The sequence below is a fragment of the Heptranchias perlo genome, chromosome 17 (assembly GCF_035084215.1).
Source record: "Heptranchias perlo isolate sHepPer1 chromosome 17, sHepPer1.hap1, whole genome shotgun sequence".
In the NCBI taxonomy this organism is placed as follows: domain Eukaryota; kingdom Metazoa; phylum Chordata; class Chondrichthyes; order Hexanchiformes; family Hexanchidae; genus Heptranchias; species Heptranchias perlo.
The window spans coordinates 31,398,347-31,423,797 of record NC_090341.1 but is presented as its reverse complement, the minus strand read 5'-3'; the positions used below and the strand labels follow the sequence as shown (position 1 = coordinate 31,423,797).

Here is a 25,451-nt window from a genome sequence, read left to right as displayed (position 1 = left end):
CCATTGCATGGTTCTTGACCACTGTGTTTTTAAGATTGCGAATACCCAACCAGAGGTGCACCACCTACTATTCAGGTTAACATCTGAGGAGCTCAGTGCTGCAATGATATGATTCCGAAACCTGCTGTTCAGGTCTATGGTGCAAACCCACTCCCTGACCGTTCCTCCAGAGTAGGTGGCGCTGCAGCAGGAGCTGAGGTGAGTTGATGGGTAGAGGCCCCTCGGTGCGGTCGCAGGGAGCGGAGGCTCGTTGTCGGCGGAGAAGGCGAGTTCACTTTGTGCCGCCCGAGTAATTTGAGGGAAGAGTCGGAGAGGGTGAAAATGCCGCTCGAGAACCTGGAGGAAGAGGGCCTGCCCAAGAACCCGAGCCTGGGCATCGCGCAGGCCAAGTTCCTCCTCACTTTGGACAGCCACAGAAATGACCCGAAAGTGCGGAGCGAGCTGATGGAGTCGGTGAAGGAGAACAGTGAGTGGCGGGGATCTGCACAGTCACGGGGGCCCGAGCCAGGCGCCGCCTCTCGCCCCGGCCTTCAGCCGAGGCCTAGCGCCGAGGCGGCGGTTGGGACCATTACCACCAGACCCGTGGGATTGACCGAGTTGCGGGGCTCGCTCGCTCGCTCGCTCTCTTAAGGTGGTGGGGTCGGGGAAGGGTCATTTTAAAATGTGGCTCAATTCAGGTTCTCATCGATTAAACATCAAAGAACAATCGGTTCGGGCTCGCAGCAAAACCATTCCCCAAACCAGCGGCGGCGAGTTGGAGCATCGCCCGCGTCCGCCGGCAGATGGGACGGTTTCCCTGCACCGTGTGCAGTGTCGATTCGCTATTGATACTGCACTTTTTTATGTTCTTGAGTTTAGTTAAGTGCCATTTACCCGACTGCTGAGTTTTACTCCTTTGCAGTTAATCTGAACTTTAGTTTGATTTTAAAGCTGTCGCTTATTTTAATGCATTTAAGGAGAGGGCTTTGCATTCAATTCCCTGGTTAATAAAAACTGACAGCAATCACATCAAAACCGTGAATTCTTCCCTGTGGATGTTGTTATACATCAACAACTTGGAATGGGTCCACATGTTAGTTCCTGCTACTGTTAAATATAAATCCCAAACTTCAAAATAATCAAGAGTGAGACCTAGAGATCCAAAAGGTTTTGGGTTCAATCACTGTGATCTGTTGAGTTAGCTGCTCTCTCAGGGCAGGGTGTGTTACAATTTGTATTAGTTGGTGTAGCTGGATAGGAAGAAGAAAAATAACCAGGATTCCTGCTGTTGATCACTATCCAGTGACCCCTCCTGGAAATGCTAATGTGAGGCAGATTTAAACTTTGTTGTGCTACTACCGCTCATTCAAATAGCTTACATAACTTAATTATCTGGGCCTACCTGATTGCTAAGTTGGATGAGGTGTTGGAGGGTTACCAACAACCATGGAACCATATGAGCCACTGACTTAAAGTGTGGAGGCATAAAGGAGAACAGTGATGTGTAGACTTAATTTTTGGAGTGGTAGTTTGTGTGGTGGGGGGGGGGGATGTGGAAGCAAAATTAGATTAGAACTTCCTCATTAACACCAACTCTTGCTTTCTCTCATCTTCCTTCCTGTTTTTTCTCTTGGGGCCTAGATGACAATCACAAACTGCTGGAACCTTTCTGTCAAGGTTTATGGTGTCACCTAACCCCTCACTGTTGGCTTGTTTCCTTTCCTGTTTTCTCTATAAATAGAGAATACATGATTAGTTGTGGAATACAATTTACGTTCACATGGACTAACCTGAATTCATCACTTGTGAGATTTAGCACCATGAGCAGATATATTGTGTTCTGTTTAATATATACGCTAGGTAAATAATCAACATGATGAAAATAGTTTTGGTTAAAGTTTACATCTTTTGAAGCACAGATTTTGGGCTTGTTCTAGTGATGTCTCTGAAACTTTTCTGCTACCATGCTGTCTTCTTTATCATGTAATCTTCAGGAAATATGAAAAATGTTTTGTGGAATTGCCATTGTTGTGAAAAATAAATTAAGATTTTAAATATTCAGCTGAGCCATGAGCTGGAGAGTCAAGTAAGATATGTAGAGTGGTGTATATTCAGGTGGTGCAAAGTTATCACCAAAGTTAGTTAGAGGAATCTGCAGTAAAGTGCATTGAAGCAGGTTATATGTATGTTATTGTGCAAATATCAGTACACTAGATCTCTATTCCAGTAGGAGCTTTATTTTCATGTCTTAAAACTAGATCAGTTTAACCACAAATGGTTCTGAGTATTGCTCTATGGTTTGCACATAAGCTGCTGGAAGAAACTACTGCAGCATGAAACCAATGCACATACAGCAGGTGTAAATGGCTGGTATATTTATTACCCCATCTTATCTGAAAGCAGTGACTTGTGCAGATTATGGCAGTAGCCACTGGTACCTCATTTAAGTGACTGCAAGCTTGGACAATGAGTATTAGCATGTTGTTTGACCACAGAGCCATTGCAGTTGAATTGACCCTGTTTTCACCTGGTTTCCCTGATCTCTTCCAGCAGGTGCCACTGGATGGCATTCAGGAGCAGGAATCCTTTGCTATTATTTTTTCTTCTCTAGGCCAACTGTAGTACTGGTATTGCTGTTCCAATTAACTAAGGTGACACAAAACACAATGGGGATAGGGAATGTTTCTATTCCGTACACCATGGAGCAGAGTGAAGATGAGCAGTGTAAAATCCCTGAATTCCAATGCTCTGGTTTTTCTTTTACAGATATGGCACCATACTATGAACAGCTTTGTAAAGATGTCGGGTGGCCTGTTGACACAGACCTGTTGAGCAAAATGAAAAAGGCAAATGAGGAAGAACTAAAACGTCTGGATGATATACTGGAAGATGCAGAAAAGAACCTTGGGGAAAGTGAAATCAGAGATGCTATGATGGCTAAGGCTGAGTATCTGTGCAGAATTGGTGACAAAGTAAGAATAATCTGTGCCTCATACTGCACACATTGCTTGTTATTTCAATGTTTTTGGGCTTGCATACAGTTTGAAAGCAAACAAGGTCTGACTAGATTAATCGGCTATAGGGGCTAAATGGTTAGCTTCTATCACCCCACTTGGATGTATGGAATTGAGGTGAGGTAAAGTGTTGTGTTGGAGGATACATTAAATCTGGTAATGCCCAGGTTAACTTATTAATTAAAATAAAATGTATTATGTGTTATATCAAGGATTCAGTTAATGAAACATTTCTATTTTTTTGTGAATGCTGTGGTTTTTGTTGAAGTTGAAAGGTGAAATCTAGAATGCACATATCTGCCATATTGTTAAATTATAAAATTAAAGACATAAGAGGCTGTTTGGCTCATTGAAGCTCATCCCACTGGTACCCTAACTTTCCCATCATAGCATGTTGTTGTGTCCATTTGTAATTGTATGTTGCATAATAAGGTTTTCCAACTATGTAAAATAACCTTGCAAGCTAATAATAGTCCAGTAAAATCTGGCACTTTTTGGGATGGTGTATATGGTGTTTATTTACTCATACTATAAAACAGGGAATGTTTGTGAGATACAAAAAGTTTGTGTGGCTTTAATTTTGAACATGCCCAGCTTTTGCCATAAGCATAAGAATTTGCAATACTTCAATTTTCACAACAGGACAGGCATAAAATCCATTAAGACCCACATAAAATTTCCTTGGTTTACAGTAATTTTAAAAGGATAGCTCCAATATGTAAACAAACAGAGCACTTGTTCAGTACGTGAAGAAGTTCATGCAAAGAGTGATCAACACTTGGAGTGATCTTCCGGGTACATTTGAATAATATTAGTAGACTTTTGGTACTAGATCGTACTCAGGAATATGTTTTCACGCGCATTCCCATTTCACATTAAAAGAACTGGAATTACTTTACATGGTAACGAGTCCATCGGTCCACCAAGCCAGCCAGTTCAATTATTCCCTTTTTTTCCTGTAAGATATATCCTAATTTATAAAACTTAATCATAATTCCTTTCAGATGTAAAGAACTTGTGTATTTCCTTTTTGAAATCAGTTAAGATACTTTTTCAGTTTAGCCTGGTGTATTCTGGAGATGGAATCCAAATCTTCATGCATCACTCTCCCATTTTTATATTTGGTCTTCTGTAGGCCAACTGGATTCATGGAAGAAGTAATTCCAGTGGCATATCTGAAAACCCATGAAAAGGTGGGTCCACCCTGGGGAGCACCATTGACTGCGTGATACTCAGGTGGTAGAAGTCAATAGCAATATGGTACTATACAGTGGCTTTAAGGTATTCTGTTAAGCCACCTCCATCATCAGTTTGTTCCATGTGTTGTCGCTCATTTGCACAGGAAACTTTGTCTGAATTGCCTGTTTTGTTTACCATATCTTGAATCTATGTCCCTTGGTTCTGGAATTCTCGATGGCATAAAAATGTATCTGCTTCCAACATATTGAACCCTTTCTTAATCTGAAAAAATTCCTATCAAGTTTCTTCTTAGCTGCTTATCTCAAAAGAAAAACCCAGGGGACGCAATCATTCATTGTAACCCAGACCTCTTAAATTCTGATATTAATTTGGTAGCCCTCCACTAATTATTCTCCAATATTGTGGTACATTTTTTGAAGCAGGTGAAACAAAACTTGATTTTTCCTCCCACAAGATATCACTGTATGTTAGCACTAGCCAGCGGTCTCAGGACGTGGGAATGGGGGAGGGAATTTATCAGGGTCTGAAAATTCTGGGAATTGAATGCTGGGCTGACCTGACATTGTAAGAATACAGCGGGGATAGACGTGGCTGGGCCGACCTGACATTGTAAGAATACATTGGGGATAGACGTTGCTGGGCTAACCTGACATTGTAAGAATACAGTGGGGATAGACAGGGCTGGGCTGACCTGACATTGTAAGAATACAAAGGGGATAAATGGGGCTGGGCCGACCTGACATTGTAAGAATACAAAGGGGATAAATGGGGCTGGGCTGACCTGACCTGACATTGTAAGAATACAGAGGGGATAAACAAGACTGGGCCAACCTACATTGGGCCACAAAAATAATTTTATAATAAGGAAAAGAATTCATTATTCAGCAGTGCACTCTTATTATGACCTGAAACAGTGTGGGAGCAGTAGCTAGAATGAAACCTCGATTGGGAATGGTGATGATGGCCCGAAACAGGTGAGTGGCAGCCATAACAGGGCTTTGATTGGGAGTGCTATTGACCTTAACAGTGGGGGGGGGGGGGGGGGGGGAGAGAGAGAGAGATTGAAACCGAGAAAGGAGGAGGAGTGTATTAATATATAAAATCAAAACAAAAAGTCATTTAAAAGCTGAAAATTAAGTTTAAAATTACTTATCTGTGCAGAAATGTCGGTTTGAGGCAAATCAAAACAGTGTCAACGCGGGGTCAGAAAGTTTAGTTCAGTAAATATATTTTTTTCAAAAAACAGGAGAGAAGATTCAAAACGTTAAGTGTATGAATTAATACTTTAAAGCAAAAAACTTTCAGAAAACGCAACCAGATACCTGTACAAATAGCACCTAATGCGTGTGACACACATGGGAGAATGGGAGATAAACGGGTCATTTTCAGGTTGGCAGGCTGTAACTAGTGGGGTGCCGCAAGGATTGGTGCTTGGGCCTCAGCTATATTATTGACTTAGATGAAGTGACTGAGTGTAATATATCCAAGTTTGCTGTTTATACAAAGCTAGGTGGGAAAGTAAGCCGTGAGGAGGACATGGAGTCTGCAAAAGGATATAGACAGGTTAAATGAGTGGGCAAGAAGGTGGCAGATGGAGTATAATGTTGGGAAATGTGAGGTTAATCACTTTGGTAGGAAGAATAGAAAAGCAGAATATTTTTTAAATGATGAGAAACTATTAAATGTTGGTGTTCAGAGAGATTTGGGTGTCCTCATACAAGAGAAACAAGAAGTTAGCATGCAGGTACAGCTAGCAATTAGGAAGGCAAATGGAATGTTGGCCTTTATTGCAAGGGGGTTGGAGTAGAAGAGTAAGGAAGTCTTACTATTGTACAGAGCTTTGGTGAGACCTCACCTGGAGTACTGTGTGTAGTTTTGGTCTCCTTAACTAAGGAAGGATATACTCGCCTTGGAGGCGGTGCAATGAAGGTTCACTAGATTGATTCCTGGGATGAGAGGGTTGTCCTATGAGGAGAGAGTGAGTAGAATGGGCCTATACTCTCTAGAGTTTAGAAGAATGAAAGGTGATCTAATTGAAACATACAAGAGTCCAAGGGGGCTTGACAGGGTAGATGCTGAGAGGTTGTTTCCCCTGGCTGGAGAGTCTAGAACTAGAGGGCATAGTCTCAGGATAAGGGGTCGGCCATTTAAGACTGAGGGTTGTGAATCTTTGGAATTCTCTACCCCAGAGGACTGTGGATGCTGAGTCATTGAGTATATTCAAGGCTGAGATAGATAGATTTTTGGCCTAGGGGTATCAAGGGATATGGGGGTTGGGCTGGAAAATGGAGATGAGGTCGAAGATCAGTCATGATCTTATTGAATGGCAGATCAGGCGCGATGGGCCGTATGGTCTACTCCTGCTTCTATTTCTTAAGTTCTTATAATCTGTGACAGGCAAGGTTTGACAGCTTAATAATGAAAACTCACCTACCACCTATAGACACAACAGGTACTAAAATAGGTTTGCCCATAGAGCAAGGTTCCCATGAAAGTTTTCAATTAAATGCATGTCCCAAGTGGCAAAATTAATATATAGTAGATATTTAATATATTACTAGCAGATCTCCCATGGCTTTAGAAATTGTTGTTTGCCATCTCTGTGACTATGAATGGTTCCCCCATAGCGGATTTTGTACATTTTTAAAAAAATGTTGAACGGTTTTTTCATTATAAATGTTGTAAAAGGCCTGACTCAGATTGTGACAGAGGTAGCGACTCAGATTGTGACAGAGGTAGCACCTCAGTTTTGTCTCTCCCAAATCCTCAGTCTGTTCTGCAGAGAAACTTGGACGCTCCAATCACCTCTTTCTCTCTGCTTCCCAAATTGCCACATTTTACTCTTTAACTATAAATTATCATATAAAGTCCAAGCATTATATAAAATAAGAGCTGGCTTTAAAGTAAGTACTGAATTATATTTTTGTGCCCTGATGCAATTATCCCATGCTCTCTAATCATGCTTCGTATGAAGATTACAGTTGATCTTCGTTCTCCCTGTGCAACACCACGAGAGGTTGATTAGTCATACTATGATTTTATATTATTTATTGCTAAATAGCACATCCTATGGCAATTTTGAAAACAGAGGTGGCTGGAGCATAGAGGCTGAGAAGCTAAGAAGTAAAACTTAGGCACTACAGTGTCCCCACTGACCTGGGGGTGTAATTACAGTGCCAAATTTACATCAGTAGTTTCCATTATAAATGTGGACTGGAATTTATAATGGACAAGTTGATATGCTTGTGTGAAAAATGTGACAACAGGAAGTAAGGTTTGTAGACTGGAAGAGCATGCAACCATAAGATTTAATGATTTAATTGCTAGATTGTATAAATGCAGAGATTAGACAAGCGTGTAAGAAAGGCATAGTGGTCTTAATGGGGGACTTTAATCTTCACATCGATTGGGAAAAGCAGACTAGCAACTGTCAGAAAGGTAGTGAATTTCTTGAGTGTGTTCGGGATAGTTTTCTACAGCAGTATGTCCTAGAAGCAACAAGGGGGCAAGCCATACTAGATTTAGTAATGAACCAGATTTAGTTAACGGGTTAACGGCTTAACTGTACGCGAACATCTATGATCATGATCGAGTTCAATGTAGTGTTTGAAAGGGAAAAAAGTGAGTCAGCTGCCAAGATTCTAGACTTGGGTAAGGCCGACTTCAATGACTGTCCACAGTAAACTGGGCAAATCTGTTAATGGGTAAAATGACTGATGATCAGTGGGAAATGTTTAAAGAAACATTTAACGTGATACAGAATCAGTTTATACCCCTGAGGGGCAAGAACTCTACTTGCCAAAAAAAAGTCATGGACAACTAGAGGTAAGGGACAGTATAAGATATAAGGAAAGGGCATACAAAAAGGCAAAAAATAGCACAGATCCTGGCGAATGGGAAAGATACAAAGATCGACAAAGGGTCACAAAACAGATAGAAAGAGCTACAAAAAGAGAGTATGAAAAGAAACTTGCAAGGGATATCAAAATCAATACGAAGAACTTTTATAGTTACATTAGGAAAAAGAGGGTAGTCAGGAGCAGTGTTGGCCCCTTAAAAACTGAAAGTGGGGATGTTGTCATTGACAATGGGGAAATGGCGAACATGTTGAACGATTACTTTGCATCAGTATTTACAGTAGAAAAAGAGGATGGCATGCCAGAAATCCCTAGAAAACTAATATTGAACCGGGGACAGGGACTTGATAAAATTAACATAAGTAAAGCAACAGTAATGAAGAAAATAATAGCACTAAAGAGTGACAAATCCCCAGGACCAGATGGTTTCGATCCCAGGGTTTTAAAGGAAGTAGGTGAGCAGATTGCAGATGCCCTAACTATAATCTTTTCAAAGTTCTCTAGATTCAGGAACTGTCCCTCCTAGATTGGAAAATTGCACGTCACTCCACTTTTTAAGAAAGGAGAGAGAGGGAAACCAGGGAATTACAGACCAGTTAGCCTAACACCTGTTGTGGGGAAAATGCTGGAGTCTATAATTAAGGATAGGGTGACTGAACAGCTCGAGAATTTTCAGTTAATCAGAGAGAGCCAGCATGGATTTGTGAAAGGTAGGTCGTGCCTGACGAACCCGATTGAATTTTTTGAAGAGGTGACTAAAGAAGTGGACAGGGGAATGTCAATGGATGTTATTTATATGGACTTCCAGAAGGCTTTTGATAAGGTCCCACATAAGAGACTGTTGGCTAAGATAGAAGCCCATGGAATCGAGGGAAAAGTACAGACTTGGTTAGGAAGTTGGCTGAGCGAAAGGCGACCAGAGAGTAGGGATAATGGGTAAGTACTCACATTGGCAGGATGTGACTAGTGGAATCGCACAGGGATCTGTGTTGGGGCCTCAATTATTCACAATATTTATTAACGACTTAGATGAAGGCATAGAAAGTCTCATATCTAAGTTTGCCGATGACACAAAGATTGGTGGCATTGTAAGCAGTGTAGATGAAAACATAAAATTACAAAGCGATATTGATAGATTAGGTGAATGGGCAAAACTGTGGCAAATGGAATTCAATGTAGACAAATGTGAGGTCATCCACTTTGGATCAAAAAAGGATGGAACAGGGTACTTTCTAAATGGTAAAAAGTTAAAAACAGTGGATGTCCAAAGAGACTTAGGGGTTCAGGGACGTAGATCATTGAAGTGTCATGAACAGGTGCAGAAAATAATCAAGGCGGCTAATGGAATGCTGGCCTTTATATCTGGAGGACTGGAGTACAAGGGGGCAGAAGTTATGCTGCAGCTATACAAAACCCTGGTTAGACTGCACCTGGAGTACTGTAAGCAGCTCTGGGCACCGCACCTTCGGAAGGACATATTGGCCTTGGAGGAAGTGCAGCGTAGGTTTACTAGAATGATACCCGGACTTCAAGGGTTAAGTTACAAGGAGAGATTACACAAATTGGGGTTGTATTCTCTGGAGTTTAGTAGGTTAAGGGGTGATCTGATCGAAGTTTATAAGATATTGAGGGGAACGGATAAGGTGAATAGAGAGAAACTATTTCCGCTGGTTGGAGATTCTAGGAGTAGGGGGCACAGTCTAAAAATTAGAGCCAGACCTTTCAGGAGCGAGATTAGAAAACATTTCTACACACAAAGAGTGGTAGAAGTTTGGAACTCTCTTCCGCAAATGGCAATTGATACTAGCTCAATTGCTAAATTTAAATCTGAGATAGATAGATAGCTTTTTGGCAACCAAAGGTATTAAGGGATATGGGCCAAAGGCAGGTATATGGAGTTAGATCACAGATCAGCCATGATCTTATCAAATGGCGGAGCAGGCACGAGGGGCTGAATGGCCTACTCCTGTTCCTAATGTATTATAAGAAATAGGAGCAGGAGCAGGCCATACGACCCCCTGAGCTTGTTCTGCCATTCAATAAGATCATGACTGATCTTCTACCTCAACTTCGCTTTCCCGCCCTATCCTCATATCCCTTGATTCCCTTAGTGTCCAAATATCCATTGATCTTCGTCTTGAATATACTCAGCAACTGAGCATCCACAGCTCTCTGGGGTAGAGAATTCCAAAGTTTCACAACCCTCTGAGTGAAGAAATTTTTCCTCATCTCGGTCCTAATGGCTGACCCCTTATCTTGAGATTATGACCTCTAGTTCTAGACTCTGCAGCCAGGGGAAACAGCATCTACCCTGTCAAGCCCTCTTAAGAATTTTATACATTTCAATGAGATCATCTCTCATTCTTCTAAAGTCCAGACAATATAGGCACAATCTACTCGATCTCTCCTCATAGGACAACCCTTTGATCCTAGGAATCAATCTAGTGAACCTTTGTTGCACCCCTTCTAAGCCAAGTATATCCTTCCTTAGGTCAGGAGACCAAAACTGTACACAGTACTCCAGGTGTGGTCTCACCAAGAGCCCTAAATAATTGCAGCAAGACCTCCTTACGCTTATACTCCAACCCCCTTGCAATAAAGGCTAACTTACCATTTGCCTTCCTAATTACTTGCTGTAGCTGCATGTTAACTTTCTGTGATTTGTGTACAAGGATACCCAAATCCCTCTGACTACCAACATTTCTTAGTGTCTCACCTTTTATAAAATATTCTGCTTTTCTATTCTTCCTACCAAAGTGGATAATTTCACATTTCCCCACATCATACTCCATCTGCCACCTTCTCGCTCACTCACTTAACTTATCTGTGCCCCTTTGCAGCCTCTTGGCGTCCTCCTCACAGCTTACTTTCCCACCTAGCTTTGTATCATCAGCAAACTTGGATACATTACACTCTGTCCCCACATCTAAGTCATTGATATAGATTGTAAACAGCTGAGGCCCAAGCACTGATCCTTGTGGCACCCTACTAGTTACAGCCATGAATGATCTGTTTATTCCTACTTTTTTTTTTACTGTCCGTTAACCAATCCTCAATCCATGCTAATATATTACCCCCAATCCCATGAGCGCTAAATTTGTATGACGCCTTATCGAATGCCTTTTGAAAATCTAAATATACTACATCCACTGGTTCCCCCTTATCTACCCTGCTAGTTACATCCTCAAAAAAAACTCTTAATAGATTTGTCAAACACTATTTCCCTTTCAAAAAACCGTGTTGACTCTGCCTAATATTATGATTTTCTAAGTGCCCTGTTACTACGGCTATTAAATAAATAATTATAGATTAATTAATTATACAGATTAAATTGATTATATCAACAACTACAATTGTTTTCAAAGATTAAAATATTTACCATTTAACTGTTAATAATTTGGTTATCTACTCATAGGGGCGAAATTCATTTGGATCCAATCTGGTTGAATGACTTGATCTTCCACTTTGTAAAAAAATATATATTTTTTCCACATTAATAAGTAACAGAGTTTAGAATTATATTCTTGCTGAAGAATGTTTACATTGCTCAGGGTGTGACGTGAAATGATAAAGTTTTGAATCACTTTGCCTCAGTGTAATTACAAAAATTTTGTTTTTAAGGAAGGTGCTTTGACAGCCTTTCGGAAAACATACGACAAAACTGTGGCTCTGGGACATCGCCTAGATATTGTGTTTTACCTGCTGAGAATTGGCTTGTTTTACATGGACAATGATCTGATCACACGTAATATTGAGAAGGCTAAAAGGTAATGTAACATTTGATTTGTCGATTTGTGTGCACCTATTCATTTTGTCTTGGAACACATACATTCTGTAGCATGCCCACCCCCCCCGCCGATTTTTGGTTCTGGGCCATACATTTGATATCTGTTGTACTCCCTCTCAAAAAAAAACCTTCATCATGTACAGTATGAGAAATGCGTGCACGCATTTCTGTTATTCATGAGTGCTTTATGATTGGATGGTGAATTTAAGGTTGAGTAACTGGGTACATAATGCAGCAGGTTTGCCTGTAGCAGATTGAAATTTAACCTATAAGGTAAATAATCAGTTCTTTGCTGTAAAGATATAGTGTTATGGTTCATGCAGTTTTGAATTCATTTCATATCAGTAGCTGCCTGTAGTGTACTATGTAAATCTAATAGTGTAAAATGTTTTACAAAGTGTGCTATTCACATAAATATATGTTGGTTGAAAATTTAAAGCAGAACTACTGGCTTTGAATGCCAGTGGAATCAACAAAGCATCAAGGTTTTGAGACATTATATAGGTTGTGCTGTGACAGACATAGGTTTTTGACCACATTGACCTGTGGAAGTTCTGATGCAGCTCTGGCACAGTGCGCAGCTGCTGGCTACAGAAGTGACATTGGCAGAAAGGATGTTAAAAATGACTTGCAGAGGTGACAAAAAGTCATGATAAAGTTTTAGAATATCATCAATGTGAAATTTTAACTTCATTTTTCAGTATTCTATTCTATGTGGGTTCTCTTGCAGTTTAATTGAAGAAGGTGGTGACTGGGATAGAAGGAATCGTCTCAAAGTTTATCAAGGGATGTATTGTGTGGCAATTCGAGACTTCAAGCAGGCTGCAGAGCTATTCTTAGATACTGTCTCTACATTCACTTCCTATGAACTCATGGATTATAAAACCTTTGTAACTTATACTGTTTACGTCAGCATGATTGCACTAGAACGGCCCGACCTTCGTGAAAAGGTAAGCTACATAGTGGTAAAATAATTCAGGGACAGGTACATTTGTCTAGTGTGGTTCCATGGATATAGATGGAAATTGTAAAGCTTGCATTTGTGCTTGTACTGTATAGAATGAGCACGTTAACTCCCATTTCAATCCATGCCGTTAATGTTTTACCCCTGTGCAGAACTTCTATTCTTCATAACTCCAAGGCATTGCCCATCTGAATTTGTGCTCCGATTTAACGCCTGTATTATAATGGAAAAATGTTGTTGCTCAATGCACTCAAATCCAGGCAATACAACCAAAAGTGCAAATTATATATGGTTGGTACCAGTAGAAACGGTCCACTTTTTTGTTGGGTTCTTTGAAATGGACACAGACTGGAACTAAGTCTTTGCATTGTAATTGTCTGTCTGTCTGTCTACCCATCTACATTATTTCCCATTACAGACTTTTATTTCCACTTGCTTGAGTTAACAGGTGTTGGGTTTAAAATTCCCATTCAGATAGATAAGCAAAAGGGGAGCCAGTATAAAGTTCTGCTCATCCATGGTCTTATAAGGTTGGGAAGCTTATTTTGGCCCTGCAATTTATGAATCGAGCATGGTGTGCTATAGGTTAATGCATGGTATAGCTCCTCTTAGACATGAAAAGAATATAGTGGGGAGAACATTTTTTTTATTTTGACTCCTATTACTGGGTCTGGATGAAAATTTAGTAACTAGAACTGACTCCTTGGTGATGGCTAAGATATCTCTTCAGACTTACTTCAGTGAAACTGCAGTTCTAAACAAAAAAACTGGCAAAATACTATTGGTTTGCATATATAAACATATAGACCCAAAACAGCAAAAACTGGTTATTAGTTTGTGCAATTTATATTCATTTGAGCATCTTTCACATACTAGCAAGTTAGCTTGGTTTGATTGGGATTCTAAGGATACCATGTGCTAAGCATGCCTGCCAAATATATTTTGCATTATGATGAGTCCTAGGACTTGCACAATAATGACATTACATATCTTCTAGCTTTCATTAGAGGTCCTCTGCTCCTGCCATTTCATCTCCTAATTTTCAGCCAGTATCTGCAATTTCTAATGTTGTGGGGTAAATAAGATTAGATTTTGATCAGTTTTATATTGTTTTGATGTGTTCTCTATTTTCACAGGCTGAACTGGGTCCTCATATGGAAAACCCTTCATCAAGGGAAAAACTTTAGAGCAGAAATCACCCAGAATTTTTTGCCACTGTTCTTATAAGATCTGCTTAGATTCTCAACAGATATTGAGTGGACAATCAAAAGCAAAATACTGTGGATGCTGGAAGTCTGAAATAAAAACACAAAATGCTGGAAATATTCAGCAAGTCACGCAGCATCTGTGGAGAAAGAAACAGAGTTAACGTTGCAGGTCGATGACCCTTCGTCAGAACCCAACAAGTCATCGACCTGAAACATTAACATTTTTTATTTGTTCATTGGATGCGGGTGTCGCTGGCGAGGCCAGCATTTATTACCCATCCCTAATTGCTCTTGAGAAGGTGGTGGTGACCGCCGCCTTGAACCGCTTTAGTCCGTGTGATGAAGGTTCTCCCACTGTACTGTTAGGAAGGGAGTTCCAGGATTTTGACCCAGCGACGATGAAGGAACTGTGATGTTTTTCCAAGTCGGGATGGTGTGTGACTTGGAGGGGAACGTGCAGGTGTTCCCATGTGCCTGCTGCCCTTGTCCTTCTAGGTGGTAGAGGTCGTGGGTTTGGGAGGTGCTGTCAAAGAAGCCTTGGTGAGTTGCTGCAGTGCATCCTGTGAATGGTACACAGTGCACCGGTGGTGAAGGGAGTGAATGTTTAGGGTGGTGGATGGGGTGCCAGTCAAGCAGGCTGCTTTGTCCTGGATGGTGTCGAGCTTCTTGAGTGTTGGAGCTGCACTCATCGAGGCAAGTGGAGAATATTCCGTCACAATCCTGACTTGTGCCTTGTAGATGGTGGAAAGGCTTTGGGGAGTCAGAGGGTGAGTCACTCGCTGCAGAATACCCAGCCCCTGACCTGCTCTTGTAGCCACAGTATTTATATGGCTGGTCCAGTTAAGTTTCTGGTCAATGGTGACCCCCCCAGGATGTTGATGATTGTGGATTCGACGATGGGAATGACAAGGGGAGGTGGTTAGACACTCTTTTGTTGGAGATGGTTGTTGCCTGGCACTTGTCTGGCGCGAATGTTACTCGCCACTTACCAGTCAAGCCTGGATGTTGTCCAGGTCTTGTTGAATGTGGGCACGGACTGCTTCATTATCTGAAGGGTTGTGAATGGAACTGAACACTGTGCAATCATCAGCGAACATCCCCATTTCTGACTTTATGATGGAGGGAAGGTCATTAATGAAGCAGCTGAAGATGATTGGGCCTAGGACACTGCCCTGAGGAACTCCTGCAGCAATGTCCTGGGGCTGAGATGATTGGCCTCCAACAACCACTACCATCTTCCATTGTGCTAGGTATGACTCCAGCCACTGGAGAGTTTTCCCCCTTATTCCCATTGACTTCAATTTTGCTAGGGCTCCTTGGTGCCACACTCGGTCAAATGCTGCCTTGATGTCAAGGGCAGTCACTCTCACCTCACTTCTGGAATTCAGCTCTTTTGTCCATGTTTGGATCAAGGCTGTAATGAGGTCTGGAGCTGAGTGGTCCTGGCGGAACCCAAACTGAGCATCGGTGAGCAAGTTATTGGTAAGGCATGGATGTTAGAGAACTTGGGGAAATAAATAGTGATGTCTTGAGTGTACATATTACAGAGAGGGAGGTGCTGGAAGTCTTAACGCGCATCAAGGTAGATAAATCTCCGGGTCCTGATGAAATGTATCCCAGGACGTTATGGGAGGTTAGGGAGGAAATTGCGGGTCCCCTAGCAGAGATATTTGAATCATCGACAGCAAAAGGTGAGGTGCCTGAAGATTGGAGGGTAGCAAATGTTGTGCCTTTGTTTAAGAAGGGTGGCAGGGAAAAGCCTGGGAACTACAGACCGGTGAGCCTGACATCTGTAGTGGGTAAGTTGTTAGAGGGTTCTGAGAGACAGGATCTACAGGCATTTGGAGAGGCAGGGACTGATTAGGAACAGTCAGCATGGTTTTGTGAGAGGAAAATCATGTCTCACAAATTTGATTGAGTTTTTTGAAGGGGTAACCAAGAAGATAGATGAGGGCAGTGCAGTAGATGTGGTCTACATGAACTTTAGCAAAGCCTTTGACAAGGTACCGCATGGTAGGTTGTTACATAAGGTTAAATCTCACGGGATCCAAGGTGAGGTAGCCAATTGGATACAAAATTGGATTGACGACAGAAGACAGAGGGTGGTTGTAGAGGATTGTTTTTCAAACTGGAGGCCTGTGACCAGCGGTGTGCCTCAGGGATCGGTGCTGGGTCCGCTGTTATTTGTTATTTATATTAATGATTTGGATGAGAATTTAGGAGGCATGGTTAGTAAGTTTGCAGATGACACCAAGATTGGTGGCATTGTGGACAGTGAAGAAGGTTATCTAGGATTGCAATGGGATCTTGATAAATTGGGCCAGTGGGCCGATGAATGGCAGATGGAGTTTAATTTAGATAAATGTGAGGTGATGCATTTTGGTAGATCGAATCGGGCCAGGACCTACTCCGTTAATGGTAGGGCGTTGGGGAGAGTTATAGAACAGAGATCTAGGAGTACAGGTTCATAGCTCCTGGAAAGTGGAGTCACAGGGTGGTGAAGAAGGCATTCGGCATGCTTGGTTTCATTGGTCAGAACATTGAATGCAGGAGTGGGATGTCTTGTTGAAGTTGTACAAGACATTAGTTAGGCCACACTTGGAATACTGTGTACAGTTCTGGTCACCCTATTATAGAAAGGATATTATTAAACTAGAAAGAGTGCAGAAAAGATTTACTAGGATGCTACCGGGACTTGATGGTTTGACTTATAGGGAGAGGTTGGATAGACTGAGACTTTTTTCCCTGGAGAGTAGGAGGTTGAGGGGTGATCTTATAGAAGTCTATAAAATAATGAGGGGCATAGATAAGGTAGATAGTCAAAATCTTTTCCCAAAGGTAGGGGAGTCTATAACGAGGGGGCATAGATTTAAGGTGAGAGGGGAGAGATACAAAAGGGTCCAGAGGGGCAATTTTTTCACTCAAAGGATGGTGAGTGTCTGGAACGAGCTGCCAGAGGCAGTAGTAGAGGCGGGTACAATTTTGTCTTTTAAAAAGCATTTGGACAGTTACATGGGTAAGATGGGTATAGAGGGATATGGGCCAAGTGCAGGCAATTGGGACTAGCTTAGTGGTATAAATTGGGCAACATGGACATGTTGGGCCGAAGGGCCTGTTTCCATGTTGTAAACTTCTATGGTTCTATGATTCTAAGTGCCGCTTGATGGCACTGTCGACGACACCTTCCATCACTTTGCTGATGATTGAGAGTAGACTGATGGGGCGGTAATTGGCCGGATTGGATTTGTCCTGCTTTTTGTGGACAGGACATACCTGGGCAATTTTCCACATTGTTGGGTAAATGCCAGTGTTGTAGCTGTACTGGAACAGTTTGGCTAGAGACACGGCTAGTCCTGGAGCACAAGTCTTCAGCAGTACAGCTGGGATGTTGTCGGGGCCCGTAGCCTTTGCTGTATCCAGTGCACTCAGCCTTTTCTTGATATCACGTGGAGTGAATCGAATTGGCTGAAGACTGGCTTCTGTGATGGTGGGAATATCAGGAGGAGACCGAGATGGATCATTCATTCGGCACTTCTGGCTGAAGATGGTTGCAAATGCTATGTGAGGGATCCCCTGCAGATATTGATGAACTTCAGTCCTAATTTCAGAATGACAGCTGCTCAAGGAAAGCATTGGTAATTGTAGGAAGTTTGCTCGTATCCATAAGTGGAAATTATGGCTAGTAAGTGAACAAATACAGAAAAATGGGTGGTGTTATGGATTTAAATCCAGCCCAGACTGATACGATGTAACTTTTCTCTGACTTCAAGTTCCTATGTGAAATGAGGTTGGGCAGTCTTAATCCATTTCCTAATGGGCATGTGCCTGTGCCACTAATTTAGATTGTTGATGTGGTATCTCTTCCCCCATTTCCCACATTATTACAATAGGGGGTGCACTTCTGAGTTTGGGGCTGAGGCACATTATTGGGACACAGTGGGCAGAGCTTTGCTATGCATCTGGTTGTAATATACCTAATCTGGGAGTGTCTTATGCTAGAACTAAGAAAATGTTTCATTCTCTGCACTCATCCCTCACCTTGATGAGACAGAAAAAAATACAGAAATCTGACCCTTTTGCAGACTGCTAAGGACTCAGGATCTTACTTTGAATACTCTATTATTTCAGACGTACCCTGTAGCAACAAAACTTACTCTACTCAACAGCAAAAAGCCTTTCGGGGGAATGGGCTCAGGACAGTTTGTAAATGGTGTAGGCAACAGAGTAGTGGATGTCTAGCTGCCTCACAGTTTATCTGCATGAATAGACGGTTCACATATCAAACTTAGTGTGGGAATTTGAAGCCAATATTTGTGCCTTAAATGAAATCCTCACAAATTGGTAACTAAACAGTAACTCCTACCATCTTGCTCAAAAAGTCCCAGAGGTCCAGTAAAGGCTCATTCCAAAGCAGCAACATAGTGCACTCTTCACATATTTACCAAAGATTGTTTAAATCTGGCAAATACTTAAGACTGTGCTTTTGACATTTCTTGGCTGACCTTCCTCCTCAAATTTTATACTTTGGAATGACTTCATCTTGGTTGAACTGTGGGCTTGAATAAAGAATGAAGAAGAATTAATTTACATGCTGTTTAGGAACTGCATTCTTTGGTAGATATATATATAGCATTTACACACCACGGTCTCTCCCAGAAAGGTCTTGTTAAGACATGCTTGATTTAGTTTGATGATTGTGTCATGTTAGGTATGGGTCAACTTCAGGTCAAAGGGAATCAATGGTGTTGGACAGGCATGGGGGGCTTGATCACCAGGTCATGTACACTGCCACACTTTAAAAAAAAATTGCTTGGCACATGGTTCCCTAGAACCAGTAGTGCGTGGCTAAGTTCCTATGGTGTGTGAAGGATACACTTAATTTGAAGAATGAAGACAATGTTGTGAGGAAGGTTATCTGTTTTAGCATTTATGGTATTAATAGCCTTAAGATAACAGTATGTTCTGTGAAATAGAGGAACAGTGCTGGAAAAGAAGTGGGTTCAGAAGATTGAAATAACAGTTTTATGGGAAATTATGTTCCTATTGTATGAGAACAATTTTTTATTAACTAGCAATAAACCTGCATGATATTTTGAAAACTTATGCAGTGTTCAGGTGTGGAACAGTTGCAAAACTGCTGGTTCTCTCAGAACAGCAACATCTGAAGGTATGCTGGTCTGTTTTAATAGCAAATAAACTGCTAATTTTCTGAGGGGCCAGGTAAGGGAAGATCAAAAGCACAATTTTTATCTTTTTGTTAAATGAACATTGAATATATGTACATTTGATCTGAATGTCAGAAATTTCATTGGGGCTGATTAACTTAGAGATATTGTCATTCTGTGAGCATTAATTTATACTTTTGTTTCCAAAAAAACAAGGGGGTGTCAACAGATTTTACCTGAATTGAGTGTGTTCTTCCTAAAATAAGAAACACATTTAAATGATATATCTCAGTTTTATGATTTTCATTAAATTCAAGCAATTTCCCCATCATTCTTTTGTAAATGGGCACACTAGAAATTATAAATTTCTTGAATGGCCTTTTCCTATAACTATAATGCTTTGAGTAATGTTAGAAAACTTGTGCTGTATCAAAATGTGCAATAAGTCAACTCAGATTTATAGAAATGATATTTGCATTCGTGTTTGTAGACACTTCCTACTTAAGACATTTTGACTGCTTCTATCTGTGCTTTTCACTGATGGAATTTAGTGAATGCTACTTGCATTTCTAATTTAAATATGTGAAGATAATCTCACGCTGGTCAACAGCTCTGATTTCAAAAGTGGTGGAAGCAAGTGTGGACTTTTAAATATAAGCAATTGTACCCAATTTAACAGTTACCATAAGTTATAATTGAATGGTATTATAAAAATGCATTAAGAAGCATTCCTACAATATTGCTTGAGACATCAGTTGCTGTGGAATCTGAGATAATCAGAGAGTCAGCATGGATGGGCGGGTCTTGTCTGACTAATCTAGTTGAACTTTTTGAGGTCATTAACATGGGGTAAGGGAATGTCTATGGATGTTTTCTATATAGATCTGTGTACACAAATCACTAAAAGCTAATTGACGGGTACAAAAATTAATCAAAAAGACTAATGGAATGTTGACTTTTATCTCGCGGGGGCTGGCATACAAAGGGGACGAAGTTGTGCGGAGCCTTGGTAAAACCCCATCTGGAGTATTGCGTTCAGTGGGATGATTCTGGGCATCGCACCTCAGGAAGGATATATTGATCTTTGTGGGAGTACAGCGCAGATTCACCAGAATTCTACTGGGGCTTAAAGGGTTAAATTATGAGGACAGGTTGCATAAATGGATTGTATTCCCTTGAGTTTAGAAGGTTGAGGGTGATCTAATTGAGGTGTTTAAAATGATATAAGGATTTGATAGGGTAGATACAGAGAAATTATATCCTCTGGTGAGCAATCCAGAACAAAGAGGCACTATCTTAAAATTAGAGCTAGGCCATTTAGGAATGGAAGCACTTTTTCACACAAAGGGTAGTGGATATTTGGAATGCTGTCCCAAAAGGCTGTGGATGCTGGGTCAATTGAACTTTTCAAAACTGAGCTTGATAGATTTTTGTTAAGTAAGGGTATCAAGGGATATCGATTAAAGGCGGTTAAATGGAGTCGAGGTACAGATCAGCCATGATCTGATTGAATGACGGTACAGGCTCGAGGGGCTGAATGGCCTACTCCTAGAATCATAGAATACAGCATGGAAGGAGGCCATTTGGCCCATCGAGCCTGCGCTGGCTTTTTGCAAAAGCAATCCAGCTAGTCCCACTCCCCCGCCCTTTCCCCGTAGCCCTGCAAATTTTTTCCTTTTGAGTATTTATCCAGTTCCCTTTTGAAAGCCATGATTGAATTTGCCTCCACCACCCCTTCTGGCAGTGCATTCCAGATTCTAACCACTCATCTGCAAATTTTGAAAGTGTGCCCTGTACATCCAAGTCATTAATATATATCAGGAAAAGCAGTGGTCCTTGTACCGACCCCTGGGGTTGTACACCACTGTATACCTTCCTCCAGTCCGAAAAGCAACCGTTCACCACTGCCCTTTGTTTCCTGTTACTTAGCTAATTCTGTATCCATGCTGCTACTGCCCTTTTTATTCCATTTTATTTCAGTCTTGCTGACAAGCCTATTATGTGGCACTTTATCAAACGCCTTTTGAAAGTCCATATACACCACAACAACTGCATTGCCCTCATTGACCCTCTCTGTTACCTCATCAAAAATCTCTTCCTTTGTTCTTAATCTGCTTATTATATGTGGCATATTCCATAACACCGAAACAATAGAAAAGATGGGCAATTGTTTCAAAGTTGTCGTTTGTGATGTTGCTACTGTACCATCCCTAGAGGGTGGAAAAGCTAGGCACAAGCCAGTGAGCATAAAATGGTATTGTAGCTGGCCTGTATGTTCAGACTAAGCCACTCAGCCTACCATCATTAAGAACACGTTTGCTTCTGCTGCTAGGAGTAATGTTCATTTGGAGAGCACCACTATATCTGGAGATGTTGGCAAAGCCACATCTTTAGATGGCACTAATAGTAAACTGGCATTTATATAGTGCCTTTCACATCCTCAGAACTTTACAACTAATAGATTACTTTTGAAATGCAGTCATTGTTATGTAAGCAGACACTGCAGTCAATTTGCATACAAGTCCCCATAACCAGCAGATGAATGACCAGATAAATCTCTTTTTTTGGTGGTGTTGGTTGAGGAATGAGTGGTGCTGAGGGATCTTTCACATCCATCTGAGCAGGCAGACTTTGTTTAACATCTCATCTGAAAGATAATTCAGTACCCTCTCTATGCTGCACTGAAGTGTCTGCCTCGATGTTGTACTTAAGCCTGTAGTGGGGCTTTGGCTCAAGTAAAAGTACTACCAACTGAACCAACCTGACACGAGGAGACAATATGCTGCTACCTCATTTATCTTGCAGTACTCCCGTTGAACTCAGGCCTATAGTCAGTGGCAGAACTCTAAGATGCATCCAACATTTAAAAAACAAAATCCTGTAGATCTTCTACAGCTCTATTCTTTAATGTTTGCTGAATATTTGCTCATTAGCACTACAATTGATTTTTGTGTTTTAGACGGTGTAATGAGCTGATTATAAAAACTTTGTGGCGTGTGTGTGCTGACCACCACACAATACAAAAAGCAAAGGAATCTGATTAATTTGAGAATGAAAGATTTTTTTTAAACATTTAAATCCAGGTCATCAAAGGTGCAGAAATTCTCGAAGTACTCCATAGTCTCCCGACAGTCCGGCAGTACCTGTTTTCATTGTATGAGTGTCGGTACGGGGTTTTCTTCCAGTCTCTTGGTGAGTGTCCCATTTATTTGATATTCTGATTCTGTACTTACGGCCCAAGTCATAATCGGAAAGTTTCAAATTGGGGGCTGGGCATGGAGAAAGAAATCATTCACTACGATCAAAGTAATTTCACCAAGCAAAAGGTTTCATCATTGCAATGAATACACAAAGATTTCTGTATTGAGGGATATCGTCATTTTCCATAGGTTTTGGATAGAGAGCCTGGTTGTCGGGTTTAATTGTTTTTTAATGAAAAAGTAGAATTTTGTCAATATTTTTTCAAGCTCCTGTGAATATAATTTACTTTTCTCTCCCATCTTCAGCCACTGTAGAGCAGGAATTAAAAAAGGACTGGCTCTTTGCCGCTCACTATCGCTACTATGTACGTGAAATGAGAATCTTAGCGTATAGTCAGCTCTTGGAATCTTACCGTTCATTAACGCTTACTTACATGGCAGAGGCCTTTGGTGTTGGTGTTGAGTTCATTGATCAGTAAGTTGGTTTCCATCTCTTGTGTGCATATATTGAATTTTGATAAATTGTTATACTTGAAATTTAGGCTTGAGTCTTAAATGCTTCAGTGGTTCAAAATGTTTTATTCTTGCTAAAGTGCACAAGCCTAAAGCCTGTTTAACTTAGTTTTGCTTTGCATTCTTCTACTTCAATCGTGGCTTTCAAAGGGGAATTAGATAAGTACTTGAAAGGACAAAATTTGCAGGGCTATGGGGATAGGGCTAGGGAGTGGGACTAGCTGGATTGCTCTTGCATAAAGTCAGCAGGGACTCAATGGGTCGAATGGCCGCCTTCCACGCTGTAACCTTTCTATGATTCTAAGTTACTAATAAATGTCAGATTAACTCATCAATATTTGCGACCTAATTTAAAATAAGTGGGTTTGTTAGTGACCAACACATGATAAAATTCATAAGCATGTGGAAAGGAGTCTTCCAAATCTTACTGCAAGTACAGTTGGATAGGCCTGTTATAAAAATGGGAAACTTACAGGGCTAGTGCCCCTTTAAAGAGCTTTGCTTGCAGTCATTCATGAGAATTATCTTCTCTCTCCCTTTTCCAATATAAAAGAATGCATGGAACAAATCAAGACCATTTAGGCCATCAAACCTGTTCTTCCTGCAAAGTTAGAATATTCTGGCTACCTTCCTTGTTTTGAAATTAGCATGGTCTGAGGAGCCAATCATCTCATTTGTATTTTTATTAATCCGTAATCCCATTTCCAACTAGATACTGCCTTTTTTAATATGACCATGTTAAAACAGTATGAGTGTCTAAATCTACTTCTCTTGAAAGTGGGGGACAATGAAAAGAAATTGCTTCTGATCTTGCTTGGAGGTTAATTGTATGCTAGTGGTCTTAATTTCTGCACGCAGTACAAATTAAATAATCTTATGTAGTCAATAGACCAGTAAAATGTGTTTTAATAAATATTTACATTTTATTTGCAGGGAACTCTCTCGTTTCATTGCTGCTGGTAGACTACATTGTAAAATAGATAAAGTGAATGAAATAGTAGAAACCAACAGGTATGTAATAAAGGAAATTGAACTACAAAACTGGTGTACTGCTGTAGTAATGTGATTCATAAGGAAGTGTGGGCTATAGTTTCCGATGATTTAATTTATTTTACTTAAAGCATTTTAACTTCACTGTGTTCTTAATTTTGACCATTATTATTGCAGGCCTGACAGTAAGAACTGGCAGTACCAGGAAACCATAAAGAAAGGAGACCTGCTATTGAACAGAGTCCAAAAACTGTCAAGAGTAATAAATATGTAATCTGTTTAAAAGATGATGGCTCCCAGTGTATGCAATGGCCATTTAGGTTTTGAATTGTTCTAGTTATTTCTCCAAACTTGACCTTTTAATATTTACAAATCATGAGTTCAGTTTGTGCCATTGTTAAACCTTTATGTACATGTAGTCCAAACTTTATAGTTTACTACACAGTGTAAACAATTTGAGCAACTGTATATAATAAACACCCAGAGCATGTTTTCAAAATCGTGGCTCATGTATTTCAAAGAGAATTGGTATATTTAAAGATTAGGCTGGAATTCCAATAATGATATCAAAGGATGTATTGTTTCAGAACTTTGGTACACTGGGAAATTATTAAATGTTTTCTACTGCCTTTGCATTTTTTTCACTTTATAATTTATGGAGAAATAACTGAATTATTTATAGCATGTTTAAGTTGCTAGCACTAAATAATGTAGTTACAACACAGAATCGGTTGGGTCTGTTGAGAAAATTTGGAAGGTGTTAAAATGTTAAATGGAAAGGGGCAAGCAGTGTTTGAACTAATTCAGAGCATAAACAGCAGGCTAACTCTTCATTTAATTTCCCTTCTCCAAACCCAAGTTATGTAGAGGGGGAATTACAAGGCAACTGAAGGCAGGGTGAAAGAATAAGAACTGTATACAAGGTTAGATAAGGAAAAGACTGTGCCTGTGCAAACAATAACTTGCAAGGAGCAGACTGCAACTATACAGTGCCAAATTCTAAAATTAGAAATTGCAGAGTTCATAAGGATTAATGGTAAGTTTTGGGTGGCTAATAGGGTAGTCTAAACTAAATAGTATTTTTTTAAATTTGTTCATGGGGTGTGGGCGTCACTGGCGAGGCCAGCATTTATTGCCCACCTCTAATTACCCTTGAGAAGGTGGTGGTAAGCCGCCATCTTGCACCGCTGCAGTCCTTGCGGTGAAAGTTCTCCAACGGTGCTGTTAGGCAGTTCCAGGATTTTGACCCAGCGATGATGATGATGAAATGGCGATATATTTCTAAGTCTGGATGCTGTGTGATTTGGAGGGGAACGTGGTGGTGTTCCCATGTGCCTGCTGCCCTTGTCCTTCTAGCTGGTAGAGGTTGCGGGTTTGGGAGGTGATGTCAAAGAAGCTTTGGCGAGTTGCTGCAGTACATCCTGTGGCTGGTACACACTACAGCTACTGTGCGCTGGTGAAGGGAGTGAATGTTTAGGGTGATGGATGGGGTGCCAATCAAGCGAGCTACTTTGTCCTGGATGGAGTCGAGCTTCTCGAGTGTTGTTGGAGCTGCACTCATCCGGGCAAGTGGC

General features: G+C 40.9%; 1 protein-coding gene across 1 annotated transcript; it reads left to right on the top strand.

The window, feature by feature from the left end:
- Window positions 1-218: 218 nt before the first annotated feature.
- Window positions 219-24,376, top strand: psmd6 (proteasome 26S subunit, non-ATPase 6). The gene is made up of 8 exons (XM_067998843.1): window positions 219-466; window positions 2,746-2,951; window positions 11,672-11,817; window positions 12,568-12,787; window positions 22,258-22,366; window positions 22,681-22,849; window positions 23,821-23,898; window positions 24,055-24,376. The coding sequence occupies exons 1-8, from the start codon at window positions 322-324 to the stop codon at window positions 24,149-24,151; spliced, it is 1,170 nt and encodes a 389-aa protein (XP_067854944.1). The 5' UTR covers window positions 219-321; the 3' UTR covers window positions 24,152-24,376.
- Window positions 24,377-25,451: the final 1,075 nt, after the last annotated feature.

Bases quoted from the DNA above. Each gene is read 5' to 3' on its own strand.
- psmd6 (XM_067998843.1), top strand. From the start codon at position 322: ATGCCGCTCGAGAACCTGGAGGAAGAGGGCCTGCCCAAGAACCCGAGC. The intron at 22,850-23,820 runs GTAAGTTGGTTT...TTTTATTTGCAG, and splicing joins GGTGTTGAGTTCATTGATCA to GGAACTCTCTCGTTTCATTG. The intron at 23,899-24,054 runs GTATGTAATAAA...TTATTATTGCAG, and splicing joins GAAATAGTAGAAACCAACAG to GCCTGACAGTAAGAACTGGC.